This window comes from Aethalodelphis obliquidens, unplaced genomic scaffold (genome assembly GCF_003676395.1).
Source record: "Aethalodelphis obliquidens isolate GAN/ISIS:26980383/991018 unplaced genomic scaffold, ASM367639v1 scaffold5, whole genome shotgun sequence".
Lineage (NCBI taxonomy): Eukaryota > Metazoa > Chordata > Mammalia > Artiodactyla > Delphinidae > Aethalodelphis > Aethalodelphis obliquidens.
In genome coordinates this window covers 76,151,032-76,175,733 of record NW_020837949.1, presented here as the reverse complement: position 1 = coordinate 76,175,733, position 24,702 = coordinate 76,151,032, and the positions used below count along the sequence as shown (strand labels likewise).

The 24,702-nt window shown below is 39.9% G+C and overlaps 1 protein-coding gene across 3 annotated transcripts in view; it reads right to left on the bottom strand.

Moving 5' to 3' along the window:
- Positions 1-24,702, bottom strand: part of ELAPOR2 (endosome-lysosome associated apoptosis and autophagy regulator family member 2) — a 186,070-nt gene that overhangs the window by 34,002 nt on the left and 127,366 nt on the right. For 2 of the 3 annotated variants that reach the window (XM_027102723.1, XM_027102724.1), the window contains 7 exons: positions 15,585-15,765; positions 13,767-13,895; positions 8,273-8,363; positions 7,558-7,660; positions 4,210-4,347; positions 2,491-2,754; positions 1,590-1,763 (listed from right to left, as the gene is read on the bottom strand). In XM_027102723.1, the coding sequence (XP_026958524.1) occupies positions 1,590-1,763; positions 2,491-2,754; positions 4,210-4,347; positions 7,558-7,660; positions 8,273-8,363; positions 13,767-13,895; positions 15,585-15,765 (1,080 nt within the window). The remainder of the gene's footprint in view (positions 1-1,589; positions 1,764-2,490; positions 2,755-4,209; positions 4,348-7,557; positions 7,661-8,272; positions 8,364-13,766; positions 13,896-15,584; positions 15,766-24,702) is intronic. The other variant, XM_027102725.1, reaches the window with a different exon arrangement.

The window sequence follows — 24,702 nt, the reverse complement described above, 5'->3', positions numbered from 1 at the left end:
GCCACGGCTCACGGGCCCAGCCGCTCCGCGGCATGTGGGATCTTCCCGGACTGGGGCACGAGCCCGTGTCCCCTGCATCGGCAGGCGGACTCTCAACCACTGCGCCACCAGGGAAGCCCAGGAGCTTACTTTTCTAATCATTTGGAGGGTGGTGAGAAGATATAACTTATAAAATGGTTTGACTCTTATTTTTTTTTAATATGGTATGTCTAAATATACTACAGTCCCACTGCAAAGGACTATACCTTACTCTACAATTTCTATGAAGAAATATATAACGAAAAACAGAAACACTGTTTTATTAGTCTCAGATGTAGAGTGTGCACAGATGGGCACAAAGAAAAGAACAAAGATTTCTCTTCCTTAATGCAGCGAGCAATCCTAACCTATAAAATGTTCTCCCACCACCAAGCCTGCTCACCGCATTACAGGTGCAACATATTGTTGCTAAGCTTAAATTAAACTCTTGACGTCATAAGAGAAGAACAAGGAAAAAGAGCAGAGAGACTCTACTGAGGAAAAGAAGAGGAAAACAACAGGAAGAGGAAAGGAATGCGAATAAAGAGGAAAAAAGGAGAAGGAAGACAGAAGAGAGAAGAGGAAAGCAAAGACAGTGGTAACACAGGAATGAGACTGACAAGAAGTGTGATATACAGTGGAATTAATCTTATTCACTGCTTTACACAGCATTTAACCCAACAGGCATTTAATTTTTTTTTTAATTGAGTGAACCGAGTGAGTGATCAATTGGGTGAGTGTGCTGGATCACCCCATGTAAAATCAGGACAGGACAAATGTCATACCATGTAAAATGTATAGATCTTTTCTTTGAGAACTTCTGTAGCCATGAGACGTCTTTTTATTTCCCTTGCACAACCTTTGGCACAGCATTTCATAACGGAGACCATTAGAGACATAGGAGTTAAAACGGAAAGAGACACGGAGGAAAGGCCTCAGTATATTTTCACCTTTGCTAACGGGGAATACACACACATACACCTCAACCCCGACCTTCTATGCCCACAAAAATATTGGACACGCAGTCCTGTAACTCTCCCATTACGAGTATCCATTCACGTTCTGCTTCTTGCCAAAGAAAATTAAATCCCATTATTTATTAGCAGAGGCTACCTTATCAACTGGCACTTGTGCCCTGCTTGCGTCCTTTTTATTTTTGGACAAACTTCCTCTGGAAAGTCCTTTCTTTTTAAAACACAAACTTGACCATATAAGCAACAGTCAAATTTTCTCAAACCTTAACTTCCTGCCTAAAAAATAGGTGGGACTGACAAGCCTGACCCACTTTTACAAAAATGAAAGATCCTCAAAGCCCTTGCTCCGTAGCTCCAAGCTTTGGGAGTTCAACTGACTGGATAAGTGCTTTGATGGACTGAGAACCAGACAAGGTTGCCCCTGGTGGAGAAAACTGCCAACGTGCTAGGAAGCAACAGAGGATTTAAGCTGTCACAGCTCAGTTTCTGACATTTGGTTGTTAGCTTCCATAGAGATTTTACTGGTCCATCAACACAGAAAATAACTCAGTCAGAGCTGAAACATAGCTCCGTCTCACCCTGCCAGCCAGAACTCACCTCATGCCCACATAGACTGATATTGAAGAAATGGAAGTATTTTGTTCCTTTGGAGGTAAAGCTGGGACCATTCATTAAGGAGCCCACACTGCTGAGGTTGCTGAAGTCATAGTGCAAACTCTGATTTTCTTTTTCATAGTAGAAAAAGCAGTCACTGTAGCAAACTGAGTGGTCCTTTGATTAAAGATTAAGAAATGTAAAAAACAAAACAAAACAAAGCGAAAACAATACGGCAGGAAAGAAAGCATCAGCTGCTATGAAAAAATGTGTTTCCAGAAAGTTCTAGGTTTAAAAACTATTTCAGTAATCTTGTCTTAGTTATGGTATATTTTACCACACTAATATAGAAAATGTCTGAACTCTAGATTTCTCTACGCAAAGTTCAGAAGTGTTCGAATTTTTTACTGGAGTAAAGTTATTCTAAGATTAGTTTCTTATAGAAAGGTATTTTAATAAACAGCTAAAATGTCCTGTTATGCCAGTTTCAACAGACATTAAACTACTTTTTCCTTCACTCATAATACAGCATCCATCTTTACCCTTAAAATGTTATGAGATATTCTTGCTGTTCTCCACATACGCCTACAGCCTACATATAGTGAGACACCTTACTTGCTCTACCTTAATGGAATACACAAGAAATCAGTTTTAATATTTTTGGAAAGCATTCTTTTTTGGATCCTCTTCTTAATATTTTATGCCCCCGGTAATTAGCCCTTTCATGGCACATATTAAGTGCTCAACAGATGTAAGATGACGTAAAATAAGAAAGGGAATGAAAAAGCCATTCATAAATAAAAATAGCAACTTCATAGTTCCTGGAGAAACATTAAGAGGAACCTCTGGGTTTGTCTATTAAAATATGCTTTCCTGGGGATAAGTGAAATACAGACCCACTTACCTGAGTGCTTCTACTCCCAGGCCCACATAGAATACAAGCCTCCTTGCCATAGACCTGATGTATGGACAGGTAGGTGTCAGGCGGACACTCCTTGCACTGGTTGGTTTCTTTCTCAATGTAGTGGCCTGGGGGGCAGGGGACACACGATGAGCCCAACTGTTCAGAACCGAGGGCACAGGCACGGCACGAGGACGCCACCCCATCAACTGCATTAGCGGCAGTGATAGAATAAATCTTCACCATGTCATTGATGAACCGTCTATTCTAAAAAGAGAGCAGAAAGTAATGACTTCTGCCTTGGCGCTTAGTTGCACAACCAGATTGTTTTATGTTCGTATCACCAAAATAACTAAGCAAAGTGTCCCAGCCAGTGGATTAATAGTATTCCTTTTCGGTACTTTTTAAAAATATTTTAAACCTTAACACTAGAAACTCATTTCCGCAGTAATGGAGTTCCAGGAATTTGGCCATGAAATTATGTCATAATGGGTACAAATTCAGGCATATGTATAGACTTGATGTCTGGTAAAACCAATATGATTTAACAAAAGAACAACCTTAGCTCCCATCACTGTTTATTCAGACGTAAGCCTAAATGTCATGATACAATAGGTTGTTTGCACTGTGGCAATGTGGAAAAGACTTGGACCGGGGATTAAAAACTCCTCACCCAAGCACTAACTGTGTGATAGTGGTGCAATCACATCACTTCTTTAGGCTTTTTTCCTCCTCCTCTAGCACTTTCCTTAACCAACATACTTTGATTTCTACCGGATGCATAACAGAGAGTAAAAACCTGGGTCTTACTATACTTTTCTTTCTTGTGACACTGAGTCAATTAAGGTCTAGTTTTCATCAAGCAGTGAGCACCACTGTGTCAGTAGAGCGCCGCCTCTTAATGCTTTCTGTCTGGGGCAAAGACTAAAGGGAGGCAAGGAAGCCTTGCACAGCATGTTCACACCCCACAAGGTGGGAATCCGAGCGCTCATAAAAGAGCAACTGGAGTCAAGTGAAACCTGGGGAATGGGTTCCCCAGTGAAAACCTGAAAAGAGAAAATGCTCTACATTTGCCACCATGTTAAGGCAGCGTCTTAAACCGTGATTTACCTTGTTCTCACCCTGGGAACGCCACAGCAATGGAGATCCACAATAACATGTAATTGAAGCATATAATGGAAAATATTTAGGGGAGGATTAAGGTCTATTCTACCACGGAAAGTAAAATAGAATAGTTCTGTGTGTTAACCCAACAGTGTGCACGTACACACTCGCCAAGCTATAAAAGGAGACAGTCGTTACCGTATGAAGTAATAAACCAACATCAGATAATGCCTCCTGGACAAACGTCAGATCTTTCAGACCAAGGGGAAGAAAGTCACCACCTTCCCGAAGTCTCAGAAAGCTTTAAAAGTAAGTTTTTAAATAACTACAAAATAAGATTTTCTTTCTCTTAAGCTTTTACGAACTATATCTGTTCGAAGTATAGAACAATTCGAAGATACATTGTGTTATTCCATTTCATACATTCTTGCTCTCAAAACACAAACCCCCCAAAAATACCATTTTTATACCAATCTGCTCCGTAACCAAATGATTGATTCTACATCAGGAAAAAGCTAAGCCTTTTCCTCCAGGAGATGTGAGGGACCACTTTGTACAAATCTCCACAGGGAGGATCATCTTTGTGGCTTTGATTTTCTTTAAGTGCTTGGAACTTACATCTTGACCCTGATTGGTCCTCTGAAAGGCCCACGTAAATGTAAATGTGGCATTCTTGAAGATGACATGGGTGTAAGCTTGTTTTTCTTTGGTTCCACCCCATGATTCGACCACGTTGGTACTTTTTCTATTAATATCCTAAAATATAGTAGAAAAAAATACATACAAAAAACCACCAACTCAGTATTAATATACATGTATATACATTACAGTCATATGTTTGTATTTACAGAAAACCCTACAGCGTTCATGAATATTTATCTGCAGAGCATGTAACCCTAAAACTCTCCAAAACTTCCCTTCAAGTCTACACAAGCACTTACTAGCTGAGTAATAACAATGTATCAACCACGTCATCAATACAATGTGAAAGAGGTCTCAAATCATAGTTATGTTTAAGGAATTTTTCTGTTGGAGGGAGGGGTGGTGTGTGTGTGTATGTGTATGACTCCAGCTTAGGAAATATATGCAGAAAGGGAAACATAATTCCTCCAACTTCTGACAGTAAACTTCTAGGATCCTCATAAAATGACAAGGCTTTCTTTCCATCTTTTATCTTTTCCCTTGAGGGATTCCGATAGGCGGCTTTCACACAGGAATTCTAAATTCTCCCTGAATCATACTTGCAATTTCCAGTGCAGATTAACTAGAACGTTATTTTATGTTCATGTAATCTTCTTTTGCTTATACTTGAATTCCAAAAAGATTAATTTGTGTAACATCTTATTTCTGATTTCCTTAGCTAAATTCAATATTTAGAATATTATATAAATGTGTGACATTCCACCAATATTATGTCATTAACATGGTCAGAAAGCAAATGCAACAAGTAAAGCAAATAATGTAATACACATCTAATTTATTTGAAATGAAAAACCAAGACTAACTCTGAATTCTCTAATTAGTCTTCCCTGCAGAAACCCTAATAGATGACTTAGGAATCTGGATAGGTTTTTGTTAGTTATCCGAGATGTTGATAATACAGTGGCCTGGCTCAAGACATGTCTCTTTCTTTCTATGATAGAAACGCTGACGACAGCATGTTATAAAGTAATCAGATACGCTATAAAGACATGCGTCTTGAGTTCACACCACAAGCAGGAACAACAGAGTATGCCTGTCATACGTCACAGAATTCCCCACATTACCAAACAACCCAATAATCACACATGCCGCTTCCTAAAAGGAGCTCATAATATACAGACAGTGCTTTGCTGAACACTTTCTGGATGTTGATTCCCATAATAAATGGAACATACTGCATTACTGCAAATAATACCACCTTACCTTTGTAAAACACTACACGATTTTGAAAGCATTTTGATGCGTTATTTAGGTGCTGATATCTCAAAACTTGCCATGCAGAAATCAAATCACAGAGTAAAGAAAACTAACGGATCCAGCTACGAGCAAAAACCTCTTAAGACTGATGTACCCAAATAAGCATCTATGATCCCTACCCTCAGGAATGCTAGATCAACAGAGAGAGACGCATATATGAATACATTCACATAATTAAAGTAGGGTTTTCTCAAAGGGTTTTAGGAGCACACTGGAGAGAGTGGTTAACTTTACTTAAAGGAATAAAGAGAAAGCTTCCCAGAAAAGGTGAGGTTTGAGCTGCGCTCGAAGTATGAACGGGAGTTCACCGGACAAAACAGCAAAATGAAGAAAGTCATTCTAGCTTAGAGTGTGCCAAGGCACGAGAAGTGAAAAAGTACAGAGTGTTCCGCTAACAAACTCAGGATGTCTAAAGAGGGGTGAGCAGAAACAGCAGTTTGGTAACAGAGGCTGAGCAAAGAGTACAAAAGCCATACGGATGCCATGCTAAGGAATTTTAAGTGTATTCATAGGCTATTGGTTCTCAAACTTTACCGCACTTCAGAACCAACCTCAAGGCTTGCTAAAATACAGAATGCTGGGCCCTATCGCCAGAGTGTCTCATTAAGACTAGGAAGGGGGTGCTTCCCTGGTGGCGCAGTGGTTGAGAGTCCGCCTGCCGATGCAGGGGACGTGGGTTCGTGCCCCGGTCCGGGAAGATCCCACATGCCGCGGAGCGGCTGGGCCCGTGAGCCATGGCCGCTGAGCCTGCGTGTCCGGAGCCTGTGCTCCGCAGCGGGAGAGGCCGCAGCAGTGAGAGGCCCGCGTACCGCAAAAAAAAAAAAAAAAAAGACTAGGAAGGGGCTCAGAAATGTGCATTTCTAACAAGTTCCCAGATGATGCTGGTCCAGGAACCACATTTTGAGAACCGCTGCCTCAGGCAATAAAAAGCCACTAAGGGTGACGGGGTAGATTTGTAGTGGCTGTCTCTACTATTGTTTTTATGTTTATAAAGATAAGTTTGACAACAGCATTTATGAGAGGATGGGGGTGAGAAGAATAGATAGAGACTATTGCTGAGAGATAATGGGAGTCTGAATTGTCAGTAATGGCACTCAGTATGAAGAGGAACTAATACACTGAAGAAATAAGGAGGGAGAGCTAAGAGAACTGAAGACTGCTCGGTTATTTGTGGTGTCATAGATAGACGTGTTGAAGAGTCTTCATCTTCTTTGACTACCACAAAGTCCTTTTTTTTTCAGAACGAAATAGTCTGCCTTCATTTAAGCTATTAGTAATCCTGAACAAATACTTAAATCTCCATATATCTTGTATATCATGGAGGACACTGTTAATGGACTGTTAACTAGCTACTAAAGGACTGTTGGAAAAAAGCAAAAACAACTCATGTCTATGAAGTCGCTACTTAATTATAACATTAAAGTCTTAGCCAACAACCTTCTAATACCTCCCTGGGGTCTTAAGTAAACTTTGTGTTACCACTTTTTCTCAAGCTATTAGTTGAGATTCATAGGACATCTAGGAAAAAATGGGCAAAATTATGACATGTACATAGCAAAATCCTTTGTCTACGTTTATTTACTTAACAAGGAAGGGTGTTATTTTTCCCAAAGCTCTCCGCCTCCAGTGTTTTGTGCCCTCACTTATTAATACATGCTTTTCCCTCCTGATGGACTCAATTGCTGAATGGTTCCTAGGGGAGAATTTTCACTCTGCTGGTGGCATATTTTTTTTGAAGGACTTTCCTAGGGGATTAATATTTTCTGGCTTCTGTCTGTCACCCAGGCCCCACCACTCAGTTCTCTCCACAAGGAATGAACACTTCCTTTGTGGACTTCACCACATAATGTTTAATGAGTTCCTTAGATATCTTTTTGATGTTTTTGGAAGACCCTAAAAATGGGAAGAAAAATGGGGATTCTTATCGCAATTTGTATAAATAGGGTCACACTTCAAAGAGAACGCTAAGCGTTGAAATCCACCTCTGAGAGCCCCTCTTCCACTTACCACCATGAAGTACAGAATACAGTCGGCTGAACAGAGGGTCTCAAACACAAAGGTTATTCTTCCCAGTTCAGAGCCCATGGCTCCCGTCATCGATGTCGGCGGTCTATTTAACAGATTAAAATTGCGATATTTACAGCATGTTCTGAATACAATCTAGAAAAAGTTTACATCACTTTTTTCATTAAGCTGAAAGCCACGCTCTCCTCTCCTCTCCGTGCAGTCTACTGCTGCATGGAGTCTACACAACCATGGTAATAGGCTCAGATCTCCTGGTGTAAATGCTGCCACCCAGCCTACAGCAAGAAAAAGACTCCTGCTGGGCAATTCAACATGGGGGGCTAAAAGGATTAAACAATTTGTAACATACTACTTTACAGACAGAACTGCGAGGAAAAATAAATAAATAAACCAAGAGATTCTCCTGCAAATGACTTAGACTAAGATCTCTGAATTAAGCATCCAACAGTCACAGTTTTTTGTAATATTTGGATAGGATATTTTTTAAAACTCTAGCTTCATCTGATTAATATACAATGAACAGTTATAGTTTCTATAGATATTCTTAAATATAATACATTATCCTACACAGCTTGCTATTTGCTACGCACATCACAATATTAATATACTTTATAAAGGCAGCCCTACTTCATCTATTTCTGCAGGGAAACAGGCATGAAGATTCCTACAGAAGGGAATCAGAATTGGTTTTCCTTACTTAAATCCTGGGATATGCAAGTTTAAGATCAGGTAATCATTATCGGAACCTCCAGCCCCACTCTGGATATGATCTCCAGCCACCTCCCAACCTAGAAATGATAAAGGTTATCTTTGTCAGTAAAAATTTCAGTAATGATTTCCAACAATCTTTTTATATAAGGCCACAAAAAAAGAATTCCCAATTTTAGATTACAGGTGCAAACGGCATGCAGAGGTAGACTCCTAGATACCGATAAAAACGTTGCATATGATTCTCCAGGAAGAATCAAGTAATGCATATTTTTGCATCAAAGGTATTTAATGGTCGAATTAACAACAGTTTTCTCAATGAGGCATGATTTTTCTTTAACTAGAACAGATGGTCTTTATCCATTTCGATATACTAAGATGAAAACATCCTAGTCTTCAGGTAACCAATGGGAAACAGAAACTTCAAATTACTCAATGAAGATGCGGGGTCTGAGGTTCTTTCCTAGAGTTTCTTGTATTGTTGTTCCCTAATTTAACCCCTGTTCTGCATTCACTCACTTATTCACTCAGTGAACTTGCTTTCACTGAATGCCACGAACCATGACCTACTTTAGGGACAGAAAGACAAGACTGGGTCCACCCTCACTATGGAATCAGTAGACTACGAGAGACATAGCTAACAACTGTTAATAGTATGAGGTAATAGAGATGCACATAAAAGGTGACGTGAGGTCTGTCTTCTGCAGAGAAACCATCAGCGTGCCATGGGCTGAAACGGCCACCATGAAATGAGGAAAGGAGACGCAGCCCTCACACACCATCGAGCAAGGTTATTAACTAATGGCAATGTTTAACATGGACACTTGTACCTCCAAAAGAAAATGTCAACTTCTGCTACTTGAACAGGCATAAGAGAGAAACTGGGAAAGAGATTAATATCAGTGCTGTACTGGTGATGTGGCAATTTTCCAAATGTCATCATCAGCGGTTCACAGAAAGGTGATATGTGAAATACATATAAATCAAGCTAGTTCAAAGAACAGTTATGTACGAAGCTACCTGAGTAAGAGAGAAATGCCAATATTTTTGCTCTCTAAAGGTTCACGTGGTTGAAAAGAGAGATAAGCAGCTATCACTTCCTAATGCTAAGAGTAGAACAGCCACAAAACAGTCTGACCCAGTGGGACACCAGGCCCTTCACTGCAGTGTAAGTCATGTGAGAGGCAGTTAAGCGTAGAGAGACTGAAAACTTGTGATGGGGGTCACAGGGAGAGGGATATTCCCACGTGGAGGAATTCTACACCAAGAAAGGGGGGATTTACGAAGGTTTCTCTAAGATAATTTCCTAGTGTTCAGCTGGCATGTGGGGCAATGGAACAGCAGAGAAGGCCAAAGAAAAGAAAGGAGTACATGGATGACAAGCATGGAGGTTTGGAGGGGACCAACATCCTTGCAAGAGGAAACAAATATTTCTCATGTTTGAACATTGCCTGTTGCTGCAGGTTTTACTGTATCCCCTCCCAAGAAACATATACTGACGTTCTAATCCCCAGTACACATGAATGGACCTTATTTGGAAATAGAGTCTTGGCAGATATAATCAAGTTAAGATGAGGTCCTTAGGGTGAGCCTTAGTATGACTGGTGTCCTTATGAGAAGAGAGAGATTTAGACACAGACACACAGGAAGAGCACCGCGTAAAGACACAGAGACACAAGGAAAAGATGCTCACGTGAAGACAGAGGCAGAGACGGGCTATGCTGCCACAGGCCACAGAGTGCCTGGAGCTACTAGAAGTTAGGAGACGCAAGGAAGGGTCTTCCTACAGATGCTTTTCTTCGGAAGGAACACGACCCTGCGCATACCTGCTTTTCAAATTTCTAGTCTCTGGAAAGTGAGAGGGTAAATTTCTGTTGTTTTAAACCCCCCAGTTTGTGATACATTGTGGCAGCACCTTTGTCTTTTGCTGTATCCCTCAGAATGAATCCCACATTCTCCATGTTTCTATACACAATTTCTATTTTTTTTTATAAATTTATTTATTTTTGGCTGCGATGGATCTTCGTTGCTGCGCACAGGCTTTTCTCTAGTTGCAGCAAACGGGGGCTACTCTTCATTACAGTGCGTGGGCTTCTCATTGCGGTGGCTTCTCTTGTTGCGGAGCACGGGCTCTAGGCACATGGGCTTCAGTAGTTGTGACACGCAGGCTCAGTAGTTGTGGCTCATGTGCTCTAGAGCGCGGGCTCAGTAGTTGTGGCGCATGGGCTTAGTCGCTCCGTGGCATGTGGGATCTTCCCGGACCAGGGCTCGAACCTGTGTCCCCTGCATTGGCAGGCGGATTCTTTACCACTGCGCCACCAGGGAAGCCCCACAATTTCTATTTTAAGATTTATTTTTGTTTTAGAAATCATATTTATATTTATCATAAAATTTTGAAAGCTACAGAAAAATCTGAAGATGAAAACTAAAATTATTTATAAACTCATCACTCAGAAAAAACTACTGTTAACATTCTGAGGTGTTTCTTTTCACTATCTTTTTGATGCATACATGTTTTTACATAACTGAGATCTTATTGTTGGTAACATTTTGTTTCATAGTTTTATGAATTAACATTATTGCATAAGCATTTTTATGTATAAAGTCTTCACCAACATGCTAAATAACTCAATTAATAGTTTATCATGTAGACAGACGTAATTAATTCCCATAATTTACTAAATCACTCATACTACAGGACTTACCTCCTATTGACCATACATTCAATGTAACCATTTGGACTGTTTTATCTTTTAGTGAGCAGAAGTGACACTATAATGAAGATATTTTGGGTAAAGCTTTTCTGTATTTTTCTAGAAAAGAATCCCAGTAAAAGAACTACTGGGTCAAATAAATATATTTTTAAACAAATATTTTGTGCTGTTATCCTGATTTTGAAAGCAATGTGTATACATGAGGAATATTTATTAAACAGAGTAAACTAAGTGAAAAAAATGAAGTAATTCAGACTTCTCAGAAACCTCCCACCCCCAAGTGATAGACTGAACATTTCAGTGTGTTTCTTTTCTCTCTTTTTCTAGTGCATAATTTTCTTAAAAATATACTTTAGGTTTTATTTATAATTTACTGTACTTTCTGTTTTTCATTTAGCATTATCTTCTCACTTTTCTAATAATCATTACATCAAAAATACTTCCCCATTAAAAATCCTTTCTATATCTAGTGTTAAAGAGCTAACAATATGTTGTATGGTTATATCATCATTTTATTTAATCACACCCCATTGTTGAAAACTTTGTTTTCTCATATTTTTGACTCTCATAAATAACACTAAAATTAACATATTTGTGCATAATTTCTTTCTTTACACCACATTGTTTCCTTGGTATAAATTCCCAGAAGTGGAATTATTGAGGTGGAGGATGGGACCATTCAAAATGCTTGAAACGCTGCCAAATCCGTTTTCCATCTGCTGTCATTTTTAATGATTACATAACATTTCATCCAATTAGTACAGCATAACTCTTGTAAACATTATCATACTGCTGGAATTCAGCTTATTTCCATTTTTGGTATTATAGGTAATGCTCAATGAAAGCTTCATGAATAAACACTAATTTGTTTACAACTCTGAATTCCTCTTGGGCAAAATTCCAGTACAGGAAGATGTACTTCTACACACCTGTTCCACAAGTGTGGTAAATTCAGATTGACAAGACCGAAGAACCTCAAAAGTATTGCAAGTCACACAGTCAAGTTGGTCAGAGCCCATCCACTTGAATTCCATGATGGAGTAACGACTTCATGAGACAGGCCGCCCTGGGCCTCTCGCTTTGGACCCCATTATTTTGAGCACTGCTTTTCCCGAGGTTGGTTACTGTACCACCAGTCACAAAAATATACATCACCATTTACCTCTGTATTTTTCACATTACTGTCTGCTCTTTCAATATCACATACTAAATATTGCAGAGATGTATACTTTTTAAATTAATAATTGAACATTTCTGAAAATCAGGAAAAATTTAAATTACAGCCTCTAGTGAATGAGTAAGCAAGGGGCTAAATTAAATACTGTCATGAGAGTTAGACTAAGAGTAACTTCTTTAAAAGACTAAATAAAAGTTTCAGATAATCTTCACTAATAAGTGAATACACACACATGCACACACACACACAAATGTATCAATGCTTTCAATACATTCCCATTCTTGTTTTTCCTATGTCTTAAACTTCCTCAACGTAGAGTTCAACCAAAGGATCTTTTTGGAACATAAACCCTTATAGTCGGGTAATTACTGCTGTGTTATTTTTTTCTTCTCCCTTAGGATAAATTCCCAGAAGCAGGATTATTAGTTGATAAAGAGTACTATTCCATAACGTTCATTATGTATAAAGGCTTTTTTTCACGCATCTGTTTCACCAGAATTATTCAAGGACCTACGATTTGTCAACCTGAGTACTCATGTGTACATCTCACTTCCTACATCCCAAGCTTGTTTATTTCAGATAGGTGCTGATTTAAAACAGATGTGATTGGAAAGCTTTTTTTTCTTTTTTTACAATGACCTAAAATACAGTACTGAGAAAAAGTGAACTGATTAAAAAAAATGCCAATGAGCTTATAAAAGTAAAGGGCACATTTTAGTGTAAAACCCTAGTATCTATAACACCTATTTCTAGTGTCAAGTTTAAAAACACATACATAAGGCTTCCCTGGTGGCGCAGTGGTTGAGAGTCCGCCTGCCAATGCAGGGGACACAGGTTTGTGCCCCGGTCCGGGAAGATCCCACATGCTGCGGAGCGGCTGGGCCCGTGAGCCATGGCCGCTGAGCCTGCGCTCCGCAACGGGAGAGGCCACAACAGTGAGAGGCCCGCGTACCACCAAAAAAAAAAAAAAACAACCCACATACATAGATATTGTCATTCATTTGACCAACAAATATTGCAGAGTAACTAAGTGGTAGGTTCACCATGCACTTAAAATGTAAGAACAAATAAAATTCAGCAACCGTCCTATAGAACTCTGCCATATTTCCAAGTTTTCAGTAAGTGAGGTTCATATACATTTGTAAACACGATCATAGACTTCATAGGCCAGGGGAGTTAAGATGATGTAACCCCTCCTCATGGCTCAGTGCTGAGCCAGAAAACCAATCCAGGCAGAAATGCTTTCATACAGTGTTATATATACACTATGACTCTTCCAAGTGGCAAACAACACAAATTTCATTGCCTCCCTTGGTGATCTATTCTGGTATTTATAACAACCATAAATGGTGATTCGCAACATCTACTTCAAAACTGACTCCAAAAAAATGCAAAACAGTTTATATTCTTAGAGGGCAGTCATGTGGCTATGACATCATATTTACTATTTTTATGTGAGGTCTGGGAAGACAGGCAAGTAGCCAAATGCTAAGAATGAAGTTCCTCATAACCATATTTAGTGTGTTTTTACACAGGTGAGTCCAAGAGTCTCTATCACCAAAATACACTGAGAAGGCTGATTCTGAACTTACCATTCATTCCGTCACACTTTGAATTCCCGACATTGAAGCAGGAGGTTTTCATGTTGCCAGGAAGGACATTCCACCATTTATATTCAAACCCAAGTGCAGGCTCTGTTCCTGCTGGACATGGTCTACATTCTACAGGAGACAAATGGGGCAGAGAATTACAATTAAATCACACCCGGATAACTTCCTCTTCCTCTGTTCCAAGCACTACTAAACTTTAACTAGCAGAGAGGCAAGTGGAAAGGAGAGATAGTAAACCACCAATTCCCTTAAGAATTAACAACTTTTTCAAGAGCAGTCTAGAAAGAAAAATAATTCTGAATAGAGTATGCACATATATACTTGATTAACATGAAAAAGGAGAAGAACACAAAAATCTTTTAAGATAATTTTTCCTTGCATTTCTGGGAATAACTGCTAATACTGAAATTACCTTCCATAAGAAGGGTGATTCTGAAATAAGTTCACTTACATGTGATCTTAGAATCAGTTTCCTCTAACTCATAAATAAGGAAATATTCTACCCTTTCTACTAGTTACTAAACTTAACAGACTATTACACCATTTAATTATGGACTGATTACTTGAAATTCAAAATATTGGCTATACTTAAAAGTGATGATGGGAGCTGAGGGGGTGTGGAAAGAGTTAGATTTATAAATAAACCTAACTTAAATTAACATCTATGACACTAAATAAAAGGGCCTCTTACAATCATTTTTTTATTTAGCCAAGACACTTGGCATTATCACAACAGTAAAAGAAGGGGAGAGAGAGAGAAAATGTTCACTGAGCGTGCATTTCCTGGTACCAAAGTACTGGAGGAGACATGTTTATATAACCTGCTCAGTGATGACGAGCTAGATGTTATTGTCTGCAATTTTACAAATGAGAAAATTGAATTCAAATTAGTGGCTAAATCACACTACTGGTAGCCTGCAGCAAGTGGATTTGAACCCAAGTCAATTCAACTCTCGAGTCCTTTTTATGCTCTCAGAGGCTCTGGACATTAAGTATACAGCACAGCTATATTCAAGTAAGACACCTGCCACAAAAATGCACTGTAATCTTTATCTAGTAAAAGTGAAACAAATTCCGTAACCACTTTATTATTGTTTGGTAAGTACTAAATTCTTCCCAAACGTACACTATGAAACAATCTACTTAGGAACTATTTTAATGGCTATCTGATCAAAATAATCAAGTTTTGCTATTATTATAGCACAAAATGTGATTATTCCAGTTGAAATAAAAGTATTTTATGCTTGTATCAATACATGTGTGCACACACACTGGAAAAGGAGCGCTTATCCATCATCACTTAAACTGGTGGAATTTTCTTATAAATAACCAAAGCATCATCCCATTAAGAAGTTGTGTGTTACACAAAATGCCATTAAAAACTATCCTTATGCTATGTTGAATAAGCTACTGCAGTCTCACAATTCCCTTATATTTCTTAACTCTTCTTCAGTCTGTGAGATAAGAAAATTATGTGTTTTAAAAATTTTCCGGGGCTTCCCTGGTCGCGCAATGGTTGAGAGTCCGCCTGCCGATGCAGGGGACACGGGTTCGTGTCCCGGTCCGGGAAGATCCCACATGCCACGGAGCGGCTGGGCCCGTGAGCCATGGCCGCTGAGCCTGCGCGTCCGGAGCCTGTGCTCCGCAACGGGAGAGGCCACAGCAGTGAGAGGCCCGCGTACCGCAAAAAAAAAAAAAAAAAAAAAAAATTCCATAAGAACAATTCAGGACAATGTCAATGTGGTCCAACAAGTTTATTTCACTCAAGGTCCAACTCTTGAACCAGCTGATATCACGTACCCTTTGTTCCATCCGAAAACGTTCCAGGAGAGCAGGGATGGCAAGAAGAAGATCCATTGTTATAAAATCCAGGGTTGCAAGGTGGACAATCCTTCTTCTCTCCAGAAGGGGGCAACCTAATAGCATCTGTGAGATCCTCCCGGCAGATTTTGGGCTCTATCCACTTGTACATTATCTGTGTCTAGAGAGAGAGGGAAAAAAAAAAAAAAAAAAGCTTGCAAGTCACATAACATGCTTTATTTGCTTTAAACTTCCAATAACAAACATGTTAAATTGACATGGTAAAGATTAGGTAAAGTCCAAACAGTGATAGAATAGAAGGGCCAGCTGAAGAGAATCTAAAACTTTAGTAACAAAATGAGACAAAAAGAAAAAAACACTTCGGTGGGGAAATGACCATTACCTCCAAATGTTTTTACACTAAGCTGCAGAAGGCCTTACGTCATACACAGCATGGCCTCATCATGAAATTCCTCTCTAAAATACACAGAACGTGCTTGCAGCCCTCACTCTTCTAGCCACTGTTCACTTTATTCCCTAACTGCCCTAAGTTTCTATGCAGACTCCTTTTCTCATGCTGAGACCCCCACTACTCTCTTCCTTTCCCCTACCTACAACACACATCATCATGCTTTGCACACAGCGATCACAAAACAAAATGGTCATTTTTTTAAAAGAATATCTCTAGCTTCACATTGCAATCCCGTTATTTCATAAACACTGGTAGATGTTCTCGGAGTCTTTTCCAATAACCTGATGTTGGACTACAAGAGCTGTAGCTAAAATATTTCCTCCTGAGGCTTCTAGGCCCTGTCACCTGTGCTCCAAACCACAGGATTAAGATCACATCTACCTTCATGGAGGGTAGTCTTTTCAACTTTTCCTCTCTCTCACACATGCACACCCCCCAAAACAAAACAAGATACAACTAAGTAGCTACAACTCAGCCAAACCCAGAAAACTGTGATTATAAAATCATTGTCTTTGGGAACCAGAAACATTAAGTGGGTTAGCCATTTCAAAACAAAATTTATATGCACGGTGAAAAACATAAAAGGCATTCTAAATGCAAAGAGAAAAATCAACTCTTTCATAACTTAATATCGTTTTTAAAAAGAGACTAAGGGTTCCCTCGTTAGACATACGGTCGGCTGAAAGTACTGCTTCTCCTTCACAACAGCTTCTGCAATGATACGTCTAATATCGAAGCAGGAGACCCCAAATTAAAGGCAATTCTCTATAGTTATTTCCAGTTAAGAAGAAGTCATCTATAGGGAGCCCTTACGGCCACTCGATTTCATTCTCAAATATTCCCTTATGGACGAATAGGTTACCTTATCTAATGAAGGTTACTTAAGAACACGGTTTAAAAAGTAGAAGTCTCAACAGAAGTATAAACAACCTTTTTTTTCTTTTTACAACTCTCTCTCTCTCTCTGCATTTATGGCCTACATCATGATACAGCTTAACCAGCCACTTCCCCCATCTGCCTCACTCACCATCTGCCAAATGATGGCTATTCCTGCTGGAGTTTCCTAAACAGCTGAAAAAAGTAAACAGATCTTGTATCCAACGGGGGCTCTCAATTCCTCTGAGAAAGGCAATGTAAAACTCAGAGAACGTAAGCAAATGAAACCTCATTACATTTGGGGGGTTGTCGTTTATAAGTTCTGGCTTCACCAGCATAGAAAACAAATTTCCAAGGCTAGCCAATTCACAAATTTGCTGATTTATTTTGACGTTAATTAAAATCTCAATGAGTTGTGTGTGAGCTACTGCATTGCTGGGAAAAGTTGGCTCCCACGTGGGAGTGGGTGTGGCGCTGAGGCTGAGCATCAACGGCTCATCCCGGGGGCACCATGCAATCTTCCCCATCACTTCAGGAGCTCGATTCTATTATGCACGAGTTTATAAATGAGGGAACTTTGGAGAAGACCTCTTATACCTGCCCAGAAGTCAAACGCAGCTAGTAATTGTAAAGAAGCGCTAGCCAGGGAGAGTAAAAATACTCTCAGTGAGGGTAAAAATAATAAAGTATGCAAGTACATTTTTGACTTTCAATCCAAGCACAGTACATGTTTAAAAATTAGGAAATATGCACCACCTTTAAACATTTAAACGTTGAAAAGTCAAATGTCAAATGCTCTACAGTGAAAGTTTTCTTTGCAGAGCCTCTCGCTTCACATGGCAGATTGATTCTGTGCCTCTCTTTCTAATGGGGCAGATGCTTTCAAGTCTGGCTGACTGGGGAAAGATAACAATTAATATTAATGATCTTTAGCACCAGATGGCTCACCGTGCAGGTGAAAAACCAACCATCAAGTCATTCTTTGGCAAGTTGCGATAAAATTATGAAACGCTTTATGAAACCAAAACCCTAATAGAGCAAAACTGAGCAGACTGCCATTAAGATTACAGAAGAGCTACAGCCTCCAGGTATATTTAAAATATACAAGCATGAGTAAAATACGTTTTAAAGAAATGCATTGGGGGTATCGATGGGAAGCTGGTTTTCACTTAAAAATAAAATTCAAAACTGGGAAGACAGAAGTTTAGACAAATTTTGAGACTGGGTTTGTCCACGGTTGCCAGCTTCCTTCCTTCGAAAGTCGCTGCACAAACGCACTAAGGCTTCGTAGACTTGCTGAGCTCATCTAAGCTACATTACATGTTGTTTCAAAGGGTTTACTGATTGTCACTCCGACCTAACAGCCCTGTGCATCATGATGTTCTAACTCAGATATTCCCGGTCAGGCAGGCTATCACTTGTCTCTCTGCCTCTCCCAAACCTCAATCCTCTCTAGCTGCAAATCACCGGGCACTCATCATTCGTCTCTCTTGTTATTACCATCCCATTCTGCCAAGTTGTGTCTGACCCCTCCTTCAAAGCCAGGCTCAACATCACATCTGTGCTAAGCACGTCCTCAGCCCACCCTTCTACGTAGCGGCATTCACTTGGATTCCTTTTCTATGAAGCCTCTGCTGTTTTCTGTTTTCCCCTTTTCTAAATGCTTAAAAGTCTGGGTCCTCTTCTTCCATTATGTGGAAGACACCATGGGGATTTAACATTGTACTGGGAAAAAACAAAACAAAAACACAATGCACCGGAGGTTCTATCTGGGGCTTTAGGCAAGATACTGTTCTAAAATTAAATATAATAAAAAAACACTAAATTGACACTGTGAGTGGATGAGCTGTATGGTATGAGAATTACAACTCAATAAACCTTTCTTTTAAGAAAAGCTTTTAAAGAAGACTGTCATGAAAATTTTATTTTAAATTCAGAAATCCCGGGGCTTCCTTGGTGGCACGGTGGTTAAGAATCCACCTGCCAATGCGGGGGACACGGGTTCGAGCCCTGATCCAGGAAGATCCCACATGCTGCGGAGCAGCTAAGCCCGTGCGCCACAACTACTGAGGCTGCGTTCTAGAGCCCATGCTCCGCAACAAGAGAAGCCACCACAGTGAGAGGCCCACACACCGCAACAAAGAGTAGCCCCCACTCGCCGCAACTAGAGAAAGCCCGCGCGTAGCAATGAAGAAGCAACACAGACAAAAATAAACAAATAAATACATTTATAAAATAAAATAAATTCAGAAATCCCTAGTCACTGAGAAATGCCATGTTGTTTCCTATCATCCTAATTAAGAAACACAGGCTCCAAGTACACTCCACGTGCTTAAATCATATAGGAAGAAAGGCTGATCTAAAAGCCATATCCCTTTATACCCTATTTTTTTAATGTCCCCTCCATCTTACTTCTGCTTTATAACTCAGAAGGACCGTGTTACAGACATTGAGCACTTGGAATAATTTGTAATACTGAAGTTAATTAAAGGGCAAAGAAAGTACTACATAATCTGATACAAAAACACTAGCAAACCCTTTATGATCCAACAATTTCCTAGACTCAGAGATGAAGAAGTTCCATGGTCGGCTGTCTCCTCTCAAGAAGGCTTCCTTCTAAAACAACCTTCCCTACCAGGCACTACTCTAGCTTTGCCGGGAAGTTTCCAATTTAACAAAACATGCCGTTCCAGAACTGGGCAACTGTGGTTGTCAGAACATCATTACATACAACTGCAATTTATCTTCTTTAAATTTGCCTGATAAACCAAATTTTGCCTTATGGGATAACAAAGAAAGGTCTATTTCTTTTTTTTCTAAGACTTCCGTTCAAATGCTTAAACTTACTATTTGGGAAATTCTTATTAGAAGAAGGCATTATACGAAGTTTAAATATTAATAAGACAAATTGTTTGCTCTGAAGGAGGTTACAGTTTAATAAGACAGATTCACAAACTGCTATAATATAAAAAGAAAAATATACAAAGAGCATACAGAAGCATCAGATTTGGAAACAGAGTTGGGTAAGAATTCTAGCCTTAAGACATAGCTATGAGTAGCTATGACCTTAGGGAAGTTACTTAACCTCATCAAGCCTCAGCTTCCTTGTTTGCAATCTGGGTATACTAATGTCTAATTACATAGCTGTTGAAAAAAAGAACTGGCGGCAATGTGTGAATACACACACACACACACACACACAGAGAAAGAGCAAGCATGCAGATAAATATGTAAAGGACAGCTGCTTCTGCTATTAATACTATCACTACTATTACTATTATTATTGTCATCATCATCATTTCCAAGAGAAACATGAAATGTCATGGTTATTCAAAGGAAAGAGATCAGATCTCTTTGGGACAACTAGGAAACACCAGCAAGATGATCATGATTCCTCCATCCGACGGTGTCTTTCTTCCAAGCGGAAAAAACATTCCCAGAAACTTCAACCATACTTCATATGAAATAGTATAATATCCTGGCCTCTTTTCTCTAGCTTCTTCCCATTTTGTGAGAACTTCCCCAAGCCTCTACCAAGGACAGAACACAACGCTCTAAACGTGTTAATCATACATTCACTCACCAATTCTCTCATTCACTAATTATTCAAAAGATGTTTCACTACCTTCTGCATTCCAGGTACTCTACTAGGCCTAGAGATTGTTTTTAATGATTAAGAACATGTTTCTGTCTACAGGAAGCAGAGACTCCGGTGAAGGGAACAGTCATCTTTACAAGTATCTGCAATAAAGTGATCTCATACCAAAACACTAGCAAACTATGATCACCATGTAAGTATCAAGAGAGGTATGTACAAAATTATGTGGGAATTCCCAGTATTTCAAGACAATCTTGCCAGAGCTACCTTATTCAAGAGTGGATGTGTTCTATGAACATGTACAGGATCACTCTCGTTTTAAAGTGGTAACAGACACCATCTCTCTCTCTTTAGGAATTGACTTGTGTGATGCTGAAAGGAACTGGGATATGGTCTGGCCTCCCCAGCCACAGGGATTAGAAGGTGAACTAAGCTGCCCAACCAGAGGAGCTCACAGTACTGGACAGAATGGCTGGTCTGAGATGGGCTCGTGATTCAAGCAGGGCCAGAGTCTTTTCGGAAACTTCGGTCAGCCCTCCTATAAAACGCTGTGATGGTGACAGTGGTTTGGGTAGAGATGTCAGGGGGTATCTGGCACCAGAGCAAAGAACCTACCTGAGAAGGAAATCAAACTGAGCTCAGAATATCGCGAGAAGAGCAAGAGAAAGTCTTGATAAAACTCTTTGCTCTGCAATGATTTCCCAGTCACATGAGTCAAGAGACTCCTGCCCTGCCTTCCCCCACTCCAATTCTGAAAAGTAATTTTTAAGTTCATTAAATTTTCTAATCATCTCCAAGTACAGAAGCAAAAGGGACACCTTGCTTTGCCACCATTAAAAGGAAACATGTATCACATCCAAGGGTGGTAAGGGTAGGAGGGACCACTTTTTACCGTGAAATAAAACAGACCCAAAAAAGTTACTCTGTCTAGTTTTGGTACCCAAGATAAATAAAACCTTAAGCTTTTCTGTAAGTTGCTGACTCCTTTACAAAACTACCTTAACCCCCTGACTTTTACAGGCAGTTATGAGACAACCTCTGTTGATATGATGAACAAGAGAATTGTCAGGAGTTTGAGATTAACATACACACACTACTATATATAGAAAATGGATAATCAACAAGGACAGACTGCATAACACAGGAAGCTCTACACAATATTCTGTAATAACCTATATGGGAAAAGAATCTGAAAAAGATAGATAAATGTATATATATAACTGACTCACTTTGCTGTACAGGAGAAACTAACAGAACATTGTAAATCAACTATACTCCAATATGATCTAAAAATTAAGAAAAAAAAAAAAAAAAAGGAATGCCTATTATATTCCCCTCGGGCCCTGGAAATCCGGGCTGGTTCACAGCTCTGGAGCCTCAGTAGCTTTGGTTCCCAAGGCTGGACTCTCATGGCGCTGAGGAAGCTGGGAAGGATGTGCCAGCAAAGGAGCTCCCCTTGGACCTGGAGTGCCTGGTCCCCTCTGGATGGGACCACAATCTCCAGATCCAGGCGAACCTTCCTACAGCTATGCCAAGCCTAGTGCAACCAAAAAACTGTGGACTGTCTGGGATGGAAGAGCACTGAAAAGTCACCCGGTCCCCACGTCTCCTGATGCTGAGGTGCCCACCTCCAGCCTCCTTCCTTAGAGTCGCTGCCCCCACGGATGAAAGCAATCCCTGCACATTTTTTGCAGGGGTTGGGATTGGTCCGGGGGTTGTAGTGGAAGAGGGAAGATGTAAAGAAACACAAGCCCTTGGGTGTCTGTTCTACCACACTCCACTCTCCTTTACAACCCTGGAACAGGACTTTCACCAAGCCTCTGGTTACCCCAGTAATCCGAGTTTGGCATGAAGAAATGCTGCTACCTTGTGGCCGTTTCCCGTAACTACAACTTTAAAACCGGTGCTTACGGGCACTTGACATTCACAAGGCCTATGGAGCTCTAAATGATACCTGCCTTCGGGAGATCAGCTGGGTGCTTTGTGACCACCTAGAGGGGTGGGATAGGGAGGGTGGGAGGGAGGGAGACGCAAGAAGGAAGAGATATGGGAACATATGTATAACTGATTCACTTTGTTATAAAGCAGAAACTAACACACCATTGTAAAGCAATTATACTCCAATTAAAAAAAAAATGATACCTGCTTTCAACAAACGTCCTGGGGTAGTACTCGAAAGAGAATTCGTAAAAGGGCAGACTTTCAAGAAGCCAACTTCAAAAGGTAAATTTCCCACACACTGATTCAAAAAAAAAGAAAGAAAGAAAGAAAGAAAGCACATGGAAAGATGCTCAGCATCGCTTAACAGTAGAGAAATGCAAATCAAAACAACAGCGAGGTATTACTTGGCACCAATCTGAATGGCCATCACTAAAAAGTCTACGAACAAAAATTGCTGGAGGGATGTGGAGAAAAGGGAACCCTCCCACGCTGTTGGTGAGGCTGTAAATTGGTACAGCCACTATGGAGAACACTATTGGAGCTTCCTTAAGAAACTAAAAATAGAGCCACCCTATAATCTGGCCGGCTCACTCCTGCGCCTCTCTATGGTGAAAGCCATAATTCGAAAACACACGTGCACTCCAACCTTCACTGCAGCACTATGTACAATAGCTGGGACCTGCAAGCAACCAAACTGTCCATGGACGGATGGATAAAGAAGACGTGGTACAGATACAGAAGGGAATGTTACTCCACCATGAAAACAAATGAAATAATGCCATTGGCAGCAACATGAATGCACCTGCAGATGACCATACTAAGAGAAGTAAGTCCTAGAGAGAAAGCCAAATATCATGATATCACTTACATGTGGAATCTTAATAAATGGTATAAATGAACCTATTTACAAAACAAATAGAGTCACAGATGCAGAAAACCAACTTATGGTTACCAAAGGGGAAAAGTGGCAGGGATAAATTGGGAGCTTGGGATTAACATACACAGGGTACTATATGTAAAATAGGTAACCAACAAGGCCCAACTGTGTAGAACAGGGAACTCTGCTCAGTATTCTATAATAACCTAAATGGGAAAAGAATTTGAAAAAGAATTGAGACATGTATATGTATAACTGAATCACCTTCCTGTACACCTGAAACACAAAATTTTCAATCAACTATATTCCAATATAAAATAAAATTTTTTTTAAAAAACCGCTTAAATGAAAACCCAATTTTCAATTTTTATATTCTTGGAAAGTTTTTCCCCTTTAAATATCTGCTGTATTTTTTAATTTTCTGAGCCGGGTCTTCTAAAGCCTGGATTCTCTTATAAATCTTTTTGGCAAGTTAATGTTTTCTCTTTTTTAAATACTTTTATATCTGAGACTTTCTTTGACACAAATAAATTTTGATTTTACTAATTTGAGCTCATTTTTCAAGCACAGAGATCTTCCTGACCCAGCTTTATAAATTTACTATTTGGTATACTTAACCCTCATGTCTTCATGCCAAGTTAAGGATTTCTCAATAATATGATGAAAATAAGTTATGTGAATTCATATTCTTCTTGGTATGAGTAGAAATACTTTGTTAAATTTATCTTCCCATGGCAAATATATAACAACTATACTGCTAACCCAGATCAACTATTCTCCTAGCTGCCATCCAATTATAAAATCAAACATTTTACATGTAGTTCTTGGGTTAGCCATATATCCAACTTAACCATATCACTGTCTTACCCATAGAGAGAGCTTATCCACACGGAGGTCATCCATAGGGAGACGCTCCAGCAAGTATCTTGTTAATATTAAAAGATGCCCTCTCTTGAAGAATACTTGCCCATCATCATGGGTCAACAGTCTTTGGGGCTCAAATCTCAAGCACTGAATCTGTGCATGTGCTTGTATGTAACCATACGGGGGTACCTCATGCAACACAGGTAAAAAGTGGGCTCTACGCAACCTTTAGGAAACAAAATATATGTAAACTTTTCAAGCTAACTCACTACTGTGAAAGCATGCCTACTCTAGCACTAGCCTGTGGCACCCAGGGCAACTCCCTACTCATACCCTCACATTCTAGTCACACTCAGGCTCCCTCCCACGTCAGGTCTTCACCATCCTGCTTCCTCCTGCAGAAATGCTCTCCTCCCATGCCCTTGCCCAGGTTTTACACAGCTCTGAAGCCTTCCCTGATCTGATCAGAGGCCCCCCCAAAAAAACCTCA